General features: G+C 47.7%; 1 protein-coding gene across 1 annotated transcript in view; it reads left to right on the plus strand.

Annotated features, from left to right (window-relative positions):
- Window positions 1-3,699: 3,699 nt before the first annotated feature.
- The window catches only part of LOC308480741 (1-phosphatidylinositol 4,5-bisphosphate phosphodiesterase gamma-1-like), an 80,682-nt gene continuing 71,722 nt past the window's right edge, over window positions 3,700-12,659 (plus strand). Inside the window, exon 1 of the mRNA XM_081012495.1 lies at window positions 3,700-4,840. Within this exon, the coding sequence (XP_080868621.1) occupies window positions 4,606-4,840 (235 nt within the window). The 5' untranslated portion in view covers window positions 3,700-4,605. The remainder of the gene's footprint in view (window positions 4,841-12,659) is intronic.

Consider the following 12,659-nt stretch of genomic DNA (forward strand, 5'->3'; position numbering starts at 1 on the left):
GGCTCGGAAATGGAAGCAAGAAGAAATACTGACAAAAGAAGAATGGCAGACAAAATTAATGGATTACGCGGAATTGGATAAAATGACAGGAAGGATTCAAAACCTGCAGGACCAGAGATTTACAGAAGATTGAAAGAAATATACAAATTATTTGAAGAGAAACTGTAATCAACAAATTACGCTAGTAGGACTACAATAAGTTTTGTAAGGAGAAATATATGAAATATTGCAAAGAAGAGAAAGAAGAGAGATATTAGTTATGAGATTTAAATGTAATAGTGAAAATAAGAAATGTAAATTCAGTGAATAAATTGGAAAATTTTCAGATGTGATTGATGGAAGTAAAAAAAAAACCTGTATAAGATGTAAAAGTACGTTTAATTATTGTTGAAAATGATATGTTGAAAAACTAATAAAAAAAGAAAAGAGAGCACACTGCTCTCTCCTCCCCCCCCCCCCCTTCGCAGCCTGGAAAGTCGCAGCTGCCAGGAGTACCTCTCTTCCATACCAATTCAAAATCCTTCTTTTGACCCACAAAGCCTTATAGGAACATAGGAAGCTTCCTTCTACAGACTCAGACCATGGACCCATCCAGCCTGAGAGCAGTATATAAATATTGGTTTTGGGGTTTTTTAATTACATAGTTCAATATTGTCCACACTGACTGGCAGCGTCTCTCCAAGATTTCAGGCTGGAGTCCCTCCCATCCCTACATGGAGATGCCTGGGAGGATTGCAAGGCAGATGTAAGACCTCCTGCTTGCAAGACACACACACACACACACACACACACACACACACCGCTTGCAAAGCAGATGCTCAGAACCCCAATACCTCAAGGGCCACCTCTCCTCAGAGGAAGTGCCCTGCCCCCTGCGATCAGCATCTGAGGCCCTTCATGTGCTTCCTCTGTGAGAGTTCCGGAGGGCGGCAACATGAGAACGGGGCCTTTTCTGCAGTGGCTCCCCGTTTGTGGAATGCTCTCCCCAAGGAGGCTTACTGGGCGCCATCATGGTAGATCTTTAAACACCAGGCAAAAACTGAAATCCTAAAAAGTCGTCCTAATGAAACACTGACATTGCCTTTTGATTGATTATCTCAGGGCTCAGGAAGGGACTCCACCCCATTTTCTGGTTTGGCTTTGTTGACAGCCTATCTCCTTGTCTTTGTTCCCTGCAAATGGCCCATCCGTCCAGCTTTTAAGAGTCCGACTTCCAGTTTATCTCTCCAAGTTTTGATTTAACTCTAACACTTACTAAACCCAGGAATTATGGGTGTCTTGGCAGCTACAAATCCATAACAGTATGGTTCACTGCAGGATGCACGTTCGCAACCCGCAGCAGCACGTCTGCGCATGCGCGGGCTGCGATTCGGCACTTCTGCGCATGCGCAAAGCACAATTTAGCACTTCTGCACATGCGTGACCGCCAAAACCCGGAAGTAACCCATTCCGGTACTTCCGGGTTTTGGCGGTCTGCAACCCGAAAAAAAGCAACCTGAAGCATCTGTAATCTGAGGTATGACTGTTCAACCTGAACCTGCAATGGAGAAGTTCACAGCATTAAAGTCCAAAAGGGTCCAGATTCTCCCATTATTGCAGCCTCCAATTCGAAAAGGCAGCCCACATTGGATTCTGCCTCGCCACTCCAGCTTGGAAAAGAGTTTTGGATATAGGATCTGGTATGACCCAGTCCTGCTGTTAATTTATATGAATGGCCCAGTTAAAGTTTCATGTATAGTCACTGTGGCAAGGATATTGTTTACCAATAAACAGAAACGACAAATGATATAATGTATAGGAGAGTGGATTTGGGGTGTGTGTGTGCAGGATGCAGGAGTTTGCCATAATGGCTAAAATTAAAAACTTCCTTCCAAAATTGTTCTGTTTGTAGACGCTCCCACCATGTATGCTGGCATGTACCTATAATTTGGCTTCAATTGGTGGAACTGGCACTTGCAGGTGGCACACAATACCCGTTCCACATCTTGATCTTTTAGTGTGGCAGCACCTAAACTTTGGAACTCCCTGCCCATTGGTATCAAGCAGGGCCCTTCACTGTGCTCTTTTCGATGCCTCCTAAAAACATTTTTGTTTAGACGAGCTGGAATTAAGATTGCCGGAAGAAATATCAACAACCTCAGATATGCAGATGACACAACCTTGATGGCAGAAAGTGAGGAGGAATTAAAGAACCTTTCAATGAGGGTGAAAGAGGAGAGCGCAAAATATGGTCTGAAGCTCAACATCAAAAAAACGAAGATCATGGCCACTGCGCCCATCACCTCCTGGCAAATAGAAGGGGAAGAAATGGAGGCAGTGAGAGATTTTACTTTATTGGGCTCCATGATCACTGCAGATGGTGACAGCAGTGACGAAATTTAAAAACGCCTGCTTCTTGGGAGAAAAGCAATGACAAACCTAGACAGCATCTTGAAAAGCAGAGACATCACCTTGCCAACAAAAGTCCGTATAGTTAAAGCTCTGGTTTTCCCAGTAGTGATGTATGGAAGTGAGAGCTGGACCATAAAGAAGGCTGATCGCGGAAGAATTGATGCTTTTGAATTCTGGTGCTGGAAGAGACTCCTGAGAGTCCCATGGACTGCAAGAAGATCAAACCTCTCCATTCTGAAGGAAATCAGCCCTGAGTGCTCACTGGAAGGACAGATCCTGAAGCTGAGGCTCCAAGACTTTGGCCACCTCATGAGAAGAGAAGACTTCCTGGAAAAGACCCTGATGTTGGGAAAGATGGAGGGCACAAGGAGAAGGGGACGACAGAGGACGAGATGGTTGGACAGTGTTCTTGAAGCCACAAACATGAGTCTGACCAAACTGCGGGAGGCAGTGGAAGACAGGAGTGCCTGGCGTGCTCTGGTCCAGGGGGTCACGAAGAGTCGGACATGACTAAATGACTAAACAACAAAAACCCAGATGTTTAGAAAGTTGATTCAATATTTAATCTGATTTTAGTCTGTTATTTTAAATTTTCTAAAGTCTTAAATTATTGTTGTTTATTTTTCTGATTGATAATTTAGTTGCTTTATCTTTTTTGTAAACCATTTTCAGGTTTGTTCATTGTTGTTGTTTTGTTTTACAATGAAACAGTGTACAAATTTTATGTAATCAATAAAGGTGCAGAAGGAGCACCTTCTCTGCTCCTCTGCCATTTAATTTTTTAAAAAAATTGATATTATTCTGGTTTTTAAGATTAGCTGCCCAGTAACAGTCTTCTGGGTGACCCGCAAAGATAAAACGATAAGGCAGAATTTTAGAAATTTTATAAAACAATTGCAGCAGGACCATTTCCAAACAATTCTAAGAATGTAAAAGCCTGGGAGAACAAAGGAAGACGTTTACTTGGAGCGGAAAAAAGGCAACTAAAATAAATAACAACAACAACAATTTAAAGGAAGAGTCAGGCACCTCTCTCTCTGGGGAGGCCTTTTGACAACCGAGTGTCCTCCAGTTGTTTGGACTACAAGTTCCATCAGCTGGCGCAGGGGCCGATGGGATTTGTAGTGCGAAACATCTGGGCTGCGCATCTGGACCCACCTTGGTCTGTTACCGCAACCCCTCCCTTCCGCTCCCCTGCCACGCCCTCTTTCCGCCTCTAGGTGTCGCCCTCCTCCACCTTTCCAGCCTCCCCCCCCCCCCGCACTTTCCTATTTTGCTTTCTGTAAGATCCAGGATTTATTTATTTTTTTCCCCCCTCCTAAATTCCTTTCTGGTCTCTTTCCGGCCATGTGCGATTGCAGTTTCCTCTGGGCGTCCATTTCAGCAGCAGGCTGCAATTAATCAGCGGAGAAATAAGGCGAGGAGGAGAAGGAGAAGCGAGGAAAGGAAGCAGGAGAAGAGGACCAGAAAGGGGACAAGAAGGGGTCCACCCCATAGACCACCCTGCCAAGGCTCCCCGAGCGCGTTTCCCTTCCTGGGTGTGGGGCAGAGGAGCGTTTGCAGAGGAGCCTCTTGGCCTTTGGGATCTGGGGATTCTGCTTCTTTTTGAGAAAATCTCTGCACCCCACAGAAGACCCTTGGCAGATGTGAGTGGATGGGGTGGCCGGGGGCTGCCACCCGGGTCCCTGGGGCAGGAGGGGCGCTGCCTGCTTGGGTGCGCCACCCTCTTCCTCCATCCCTGCAAAGCCCACCTCGGGTGGGGCTTGCCCGGGGCTTCTGCCCAGAGAGGGCACCAAAGTCTCATCCCCTCTCCAGCCCCAAAGCTATGGCGAGATTTCCCCCACCTCCATTCCTTTCTGGGCCAGAATCCCAGCTGGGCTGGATCGCTCTGAGCCGGGCTTGAACCTCGCAGCTGGAGAAGCCTCTTCCATCAGCTTTCGGGGGGACATCTCCCTTTTCAGCCCCCCAAATCTGGTTTTCCATCCCTTGAAGCTTCCAGAAGGAGACACAGGATCGAAGGAGATCCCGTCGCAGCTTAGAGACAGAGAAATAGAAAGAGGTTTCTAATATATTTGCAGTTGCCAGCAAGGAATATTATATATCTCAGTGGGATTTTTGCAGCGTCTTGAGCTCCCCTCCACTGAAAAAGGGGGAGAGGACTTTGCTGTGGCTTTGAGGGCTTTGCATGCCACCAAAGGCCATGCAGTGAGAAGGATGTCTCTGTCCAGGCTGAACAGTTTCCTCAATGGCTTCCTGGAGGACCCCTCTGAGACGGAGGCGGCAGGGGCAGGAGACATGTCCGGGGTCCTCAAGCGCTTAGAGACCGGCACGGTCCTCACCCTCTTCTACCAGAAGAAATCCCAGAGGCCCGAGCGGAGGAACTTCCAAGTCCGCTTGAAAAGCAGGCAGGTTGTCTGGAGCCGAACCCCAGAGAAGGTGGAAGGGGATGGTGAGTTGGCCGGGGGCCTGCCGTGGTTTGGGGCGCTATGGTTTGGGGTGGGGGGGAAGGGGAGGCGGGGTGGACCGAGAACATGGGATCTGGTACAAGATGCTGGAGAAGACTCCATGGGTCTTTGCCGAGAGGGAACTACTGTGGAGTTTGCTCAAATGTGCTCTGCGTTGGGCCGCACTCTGACCCACTGGCCCAGGTTAGCGAGTAGAGGACGCAGTGTTAGAAACTCAGATGGATTGGCTAGGTGCCAAATGCCTCCTTAAACCAGGGTTACAGTCGTTAAAACAGAATGCCTCGTTGCTAATTTGGGGCCAGGCAGCTTTTTCAATACGACTCTTTGGTTCCTGATTGTGCAGATAAAATATTTAATGGGTAGAATTCTGCAGGGTGTGGTATTTGTGTGTGAAAACAGTCCACGGACCCCCAGGCATGTACCTCCAGATGGGGGAGACATCAGGAGCCATCCTGGTGCCTGGGCATCGTCACTTGGTCGCAATTGGCCCGTAGCCAGGTGCAAAATGCACCTGGCGAATTTCTAACCCTGGGAGGATCTTGGCAACCCCAGTCTTAGCAGCCATGTATCCTTACGATGTTGCACATGTGTCCTTGGGGAAACCTGGCCACCAGGGCTGGCACACCAGAGAGTTGTGAGGGCGCTGGCAATGGGCAGGGAAGTGTTGTTGAGTCAGTTGTGGGATCTGATGACACAGGTGAGGCTGTTCTGGAAGCTGTTATTATGAAGACCATGGTAGGTTGAGTGGAGATGTTCTGGCTTCTTCTGGCTTCTGTGGATGCCTTAGTTCAGCCTTTCTCAACCTGTGGGTCCCCAGATGTTGTTGAACAACAACTCCCATCACCCCTAACTAGCAAGGCCAGAGCTCAGGGATGATGGGAGTTGTAGTCCAACAACATCTGGGGACCCATAGGTTGAGAACCGTTGCCTTAGTTTATTGGGAGATGGAACCATGATTGTTTCCCCCATTCAGTCCAAATCCTGACACTGCTGTTCGTTTTGTAGACTTTCTCCAGAAGGAGCAGAGTGCAAGTGTGTGTTTGTGTAACGCAATTTTATACATAAAAACTCGGGCACCTAGTCAGCTCCAGGTATGCCTTGTTGTTTCTGATGCCACATCCGGTCGCTTGAGACCAGAGCGCCTTCCGCCAGCATCGGCTGGTGGCTCAGTTACGACCCTATCTGGACAGGGATGACCTGGCTGCAGTAGTCTACACTGTGGTAGCTCCAAGATTGGACTACTGCAGTGGGCTTTATGTGGGGCTGCCTTTGAAGACTGTTTGGGAACTTCAGCTAGCGCAGAACGTGGCCAACCAACTGCTGGTGGGCTCCAGGGGAGCTGATTATATAAAGACCAGTCCTAGCACAGTTGCACTGGCTGCTGGTACATATCTGAGCCCAGTTCAAGGTGTTGGTTTCTACTAATAAATCCCTGTGCGGTTCAGGACCCCAATATTTTTGAAGCACCATTTTTTGGCTGGCATCTACTTGGGCCCTACAGTTGAGTCCCTTTCGCAGGCGTTCCCTTTGATGCTCTCACCTCAGTGAGGCCTTCTAGGTGCCATCACTAACATGCTTTTGGGAACCAGGTGTAAAAATACCTGTTCTCCCAGATATTTGATGGATTGTGATGATTTTGCTGTCTCTGCTGCTGTTTTATCTGGTCCGTTTTGTAGGTTGTTGTGATATACGGTTCATTTGTGTTTATTCTTATCATGAGCCCCACAGTGTTGTCAAGATCGGGCAGGCTGTGACGCTGGAGAAGGAAGGTTAGGGAATGGAGAAACCTGGGAGCTGCTGTCTCCCCTTTGTATCCTGACTTCAGTCACTTTTGTAAGGGAAATAAGGATGCTAGCTCTCCCGCCCGACCTGGAGACAGCATTGCTCACACTCTTGGCATCCCCACAAGGGTAGAGACTCTTGTCCCACCTCATCTGTAAAAGCCGGTGTGAGAGACAGGGAAACTCACTGGGACATCTTCATTGCTTCCGTCCGGTTCTGAACTTCTTGCCCGCTCCAGAACTCCTGAATCGCGATTCCTAAGCATGCCCAGACTGTACCGTTACTAGCCTGAGTAAATAATAATAATAATAATAATAATAATAATAATAATAATAATTTTTATTTATACCCCGCCCTCCCCAGCCAAGGCCGGGCTCAGGGCGGCTAACAAGCAATAATAAAAACAAGTTGAATGAATACAACTTAGAAACAAGATTAAAATACAACATTAAAATATTGAAACATTAAAATATTAAAATGCAGCCTCATCACAGTAAAGACCTCTCTCTTACAAGTAAAAGCCTTTCTTTACATATTTGGGTGGGAGTCAGGACAGTGCTCTTCACATCTTGTTTTTGTTTTTTCCCAAAAAAAAATACTCATTTTATAACACAAATAAAGAACACAAACAGAAAAACAAACAATACAAACAGATTCTTGTCTTATCCTTATTTTTCTAAACATTGTTAAGTGGGCTTCCCCAAGTCCCATCTTTCTGATTTTCTTTTTACTTCATCTTTAGCAGTTTACATATATCATAATTTCTAACCATCTTTTTTAAAATCACATTTACTTTAACCATAAAAAACTTCACATTTTATCACTTACAAATAATACTATTTTAAAACACACTATCTTCTAACCCTACAGCCTATATCCACTTCCAAAGCTATTCTAAGATTTAAATATTAACATATTTTTTCAAATATTCCTTAAATGTGCTCTTCACATTTTGTAAGACACTTCGAGGGTCCATATGTAGCAAGTGATTATTCAAGTGAAATAAAAATGATGATGATGGTGATACCCCACAAAAATGTAAAGCAAAAAAAATGTGTGAAAATAAAAAAGTCAGTGCTGCAGTTAAAAACATGGCAGCACAAACCACCTTTTGCCAGCCTGGTTCTATTCAACGGTTTAGGACCAGGGAAGACCTGTAGCCAAGCAGCTCCTCTTTATTTCATGAGTCCCCTTTATTTCATACAGTTTCTGGATCCACCATTATCTTTCTGGAAAGATTCCCTTACCTGACCCATGAGGATAAAGGCAAAGGATACCTGGACGGTTAAGTCCAGTCAAAGGCAACTATGGGGTTCCAGCACTCATCTCGCTTTTCAGGCCAAGGGAGCTGGTGTTTGTATTCAGACAGCCTTTCCAGGTCCTGTGGCCAGCAGGACTAAACCACTTCTGGCGCATGGAACACGTGACAGAAACCAGAGTGCACAGAAACGCCGTTTACCTTCCCGCTGCAGCGGTACCTATTTATCTACATGCACTGGTGTGCTTTGGAACTGCTAGGTTGGCAGGATCTGGGACAGAGCAACGGGAGCTCACCCCGTCACGGGGGTTCGAACCGCCGACCTTCTGATCGGCAAGCCCAAGAGGCTCAGTAGTTTAGACCACAGCGCCACCCATGAAATCATCTGATCTCTGTACACCTTCCTCTTTATTTGCAAGTTACCCAGTTTTGGTCTCCCAGACATTGCAGCTCATCACCTGAGTCTCCTGTTAATTTCCACCCAGGTCTCACTGAAAGTCTTCCCCCTGGCACCTGGTTGGCCAGCTGTGGGAACAGGAGGCTGGACTAGGTGGGCCATTGGCCTGATCCAATATTAGCCGTATCTTTGCAAACCCAAGCCAAGTAGGTAGGAGTGGACCCCCTCCCCAATTGGGGGACACACTGGGATGTCTCACAGATGTGCTGTTCCAGCACAGGATGTTGTGCTTTGCTCACAACGTCTGGCCCTAATGCCTCCTTTTGTACTTGCAGATGTGCTCTCGCTTTCCTGCCTCAAAAATTCCTCAGCTTCCTTATCTCCCACAAATCAAAGAACAGACTCTCCAGTTCCTTAGAATGAGCTTTAAGGGAAAACCCTGCCCATCTCTTGACTTCCAGGACATTGGTTGAGATCAAGAACGTCCTAACGGCTCAAGGTTGGGCCACAGAAGGGCAGCGTGGCCTCTGCGAGGGGAGAGAAACTGGGGACACGGGGCTAATGGAGGAGGGGGTTGAATCATAGAATAATAGAGTCGGAAGGGACCCTGGAATCTCAGCTAAAGCATCCATGACAGATGACCATCCAACCTCTGGTTAAAGACCTCCAAGGCAGGAGAAGCCACAGCCTCTCATGGGAGTCTGTTTCACCATCAAAGAGCTCTTGCTCTCAGAAAGTTATTCCTGATTTATTTTTTTAATATATATTTTATTTTTTACCAAACACCAAAACACAAACAGTGAAACCCCCCAGGCGGCTGATACATTGAGTATACCATATTCAATAATATACATATTCAATAACATACATATTCAATAATATTCAATAATAACATATTCAAATTAACCATATGTACACTTTTACAGTGGTAACTCGGGATGCGAACGGGATCCGTTCCGGAGCCCCATTCGCATCCTGAACAGAACATAAGACGCAATAGCGTGCCTGCGCGTGCGCGGGTTTCATTTTGCCACTTCCGTGCATGCGCGTGACGTCATTTTGAACGTCTGTGCATGCGCGAGCGGCAAAACCCGAAAGTAATGCGCTCTGTCACTTCCTGGTCACCGCGGAGCGCAACCCAAAAGCATTCAACCTGAAGCGTTTTTATCCCGAGGTATGATTGTATATACCTTAACACACCTCCTTCCACAAGGCTTATTTAACTTTTAACATTTTAATTGCCCCAAATTGTTCAAACCTACTCAAGGTTAGTGAGGTCAGTGAGAAAGAGGAGGATTGCTTTGAGAAGATATTGAATTATTTGAGTTATTCCTGATGCTGAGTCGGAATCGCCTTTCTTGGAGCTTGAAGCCATGGGTTCGAGTCCTGCCCTCCGGAGCAGGAGAAAACAAGCTTGCTCCATCTTCCATGTGACAGCCCTTGAGATATTTGAAGATGGCTATCTTGTCTTCTCTCAGTCTCCTCTTTTCCAGACTAAATATACTCAGCTCCTCCAACCTTCCAGACCCTTGGTCCATAGCTGTCAACTTCCCTTATTTGGCGGGAAAGTCCCTTATCCCAGCGCCGTGTCCCGCTGCTGTCCCTTAAATTTCCCGGGTTTCAAAGGAAGCAGCTCCTCTCCCTTCCTCCCTGCCAGCCAGGGAGGAGGGAGGCTCCATCTGTGTTGCTTGGCTGCGTTGCTCACCCAATAAGGAGTCTAAGAACGACTGGGGGGTGGAGCTTGCATGCCTTGTGCCGATCAAATTGGCCGTGTTGCCTGGGGACTCACCTTTGCTCAGCGCTTCCCAGCGGAGAGGTGACGGTGGTTTTCCTTGCTGCATCCCCTTTGCCGGGTTGCTGCGCTGTGGGAACCACCGCTTGAGGCATCGTTTGGCTGCTGGCTGGACTTTCTGCCCTTGGGTCGGAGGGGCTCAGAAGTTGAACATACCTGTGCTCTGAAAATCCCTTATTTTGGCTTCTGATCTCTTATTTTCGAGGCTGCTGGTCCCTTATTTTCAAATCTGTAAGTTGACAGCTATGCCTTGGTCATCTTGGTTGCCCTCCTCTGCACGCCTTCCAGCTTGTCAGCATCCTTGCCCTAGAACAGGACACGGGACTGCAGGCTCACTGGCAAGTGAAGGGATAGAAGCAAGTGCAAGGACCGCAGCTCAGTGTTAGAGCAGCTGCTTTGCATACAGAAGTCCCAGCTGCAGTCCACAGCATCTCCAGGGAGGGCCAGGAATGTCCCTAGGTGGAAACCCTGGAGAACAGCTGCCGGTCAGTGCACAGAGAGGGTAGCCAATGCGCTGCCCTCCAGATGTTTCAGACCACAGTCCCCATTGGACCCCAGCCAAAATGACCGATGGTCAGGGATGATGGGAGTTGTAGTCCTATTGGCTACTCTGGCATGGGCAAAGCTGAGCTAGACAGACCAATGGTCAGACTCTGTCAGAGGCAGTTTATTATAATAATAATAATAATTTATTATTTATACCCCACCCATCTGGCTGGGTTTCCCCAGCTACTCTGGGCCGCTCCCAGCAAAATATCAAAATACATTCATTCATCAAATATTAAAAGCTTCCCTAAACAGGGCTGCCTTCAGATGTCTTCTAAAAGTCAGATAGTTGTTTATTTCTTTGACATCTGCTGGGAGGGCGTTCCACAGGGCGGGTGCCACCACCAAGAAGGCCCCCTGCCTGGTTCCTTGTAACCTGACTTCTTGCAGTGAAGGAACAGTCAGAAGGCCCTCGGAGCTGGACCTCAGTGTCTGGGCTGGATGATGGGGGTGGAGACGCTCCTTTAGGTCTACTGGGCCGAGGCCATTTAGGGCTTTCAAGGTCATCACCAACACTTTGAATTGTGCCTGGAAACGTACTGGGAGCCAATGTAGGTCTTTCAAGACTGGTGTTATGTGGTCTCGGCGGCCGCCCCCAGTCACCAGTCTAGCTGCCACATTCTGAATTAATTGCAGTTTCCGGGTCACCTTCAAAGGTAGCCCCACGTAGAGCGCATTGCAGTAGTCCAAGCGGGAGATAACTAAAGCATCCTTCTGCCTTTCCCCCTTACAGCATGCTTCTCTGCCTAAGAGGCGCATCAAGAGAGGGAGGGCTGACCTTTGCTTTGGTGCGGTTGAGAGGATTAAAAGCTGCCCCATACAAGTGGGGAACAGGGAGGGGACCAGCCCTACAACAGGGAGGTCAGATCAATCTGACAACCGGCAAATCGGACTTCCCAGAGAACTGATATAATCCCCGGCGGAGAGGGAGCGAGGGAAGGGAAGCGGGGAGGGTGCAGGCAAACTCTTCAAGGCCAAATCTTGTCCCTTTGCAACAGAGGCTCCATTTGGGGGAGTCCATATGGGGGGGACCCCATTTGGCTCACCAGGAGTCAAACTCCTGCAAGGCAAAGTGGGGTGCAGGGTGGAGGCCCTGTGCTATAGAGGAAGAGAGGGGTCGTTTCGGCGAAAGATTTGTTTCCTTGCAAGTGGGCTCCCTTTCCCTTCTTGGGAACGTGATCTACTTGATCTACAGATCAGAAAGGCCTGGTTTGAAAAGGGGGGCTTGCAGCCGAGGAGTGGGTGGGAAGGCAAAACGGAGCAGAGCCACAAATGCCTTTTGGAAATCCTGCTCTCCTCGCAAAGGCCTTTGCCAAAGTGTGCAGCTGACCTGTTGTTCTGGGTGGCTAGGAAAGATTGCAATCTGGAAAGCCACCCTGTGCCTTTAAGTGGGAGGAAAGGGGGAGGGCACAGGTTTGCATAACATTTACATATGCTAAATTTCAACAAAGAGGTGCAAATTTAGAAATAAAGACTGCAACTTAAAATAAGGACACAATTCAGCTCACACTGGTAGGAAGAAGACTGTGACTAGGTGACCTGGTGACCTGCTCAGTTTGTAGATAGTTTTTTTAAAACTTTACAGATGTGGTAGTCAGGATTTGAAAGGAGTTTGAAAAGGAGAGGGAAAACAGAAAATGCTTCCTTGCAGTGTGTAAGTGGGGTCACTACTGTAAATTCTGGGATGGCAAGCAAAACGTCACTCAAAACTTTCCGCAAGCAAAGCTTGCCTTGACCTAATGGTGCCATTTCAAGAGCTCTGTAGCCAGTCAGATATCTGAGGTCCAGCACCGATGGCCTTCTGGCGGTTCCCTCGCTGCGAGAAGTGAGGTTTCAGGTTTCATGAGACAGAGGGCCTTCTCGGTAGTGGCGCCCGCCCTGTGGAACGCCCTCCCACCAGATGTGAAGGAAATAAGCAGCTATCTTCTCTTTAAAAGACATCTGAAGGCAGCACTGTTTAGGGAAGTTTTTAATATTTAATGCTGTATTGTTTTAACACTCGATTGGGAGTGGCTGGGGAAACTCAGC

This window comes from Podarcis pityusensis, assembly GCF_964106645.2.
Source record: "Podarcis pityusensis genome assembly, chromosome: 7".
NCBI lineage: Eukaryota > Metazoa > Chordata > Lepidosauria > Squamata > Lacertidae > Podarcis > Podarcis pityusensis.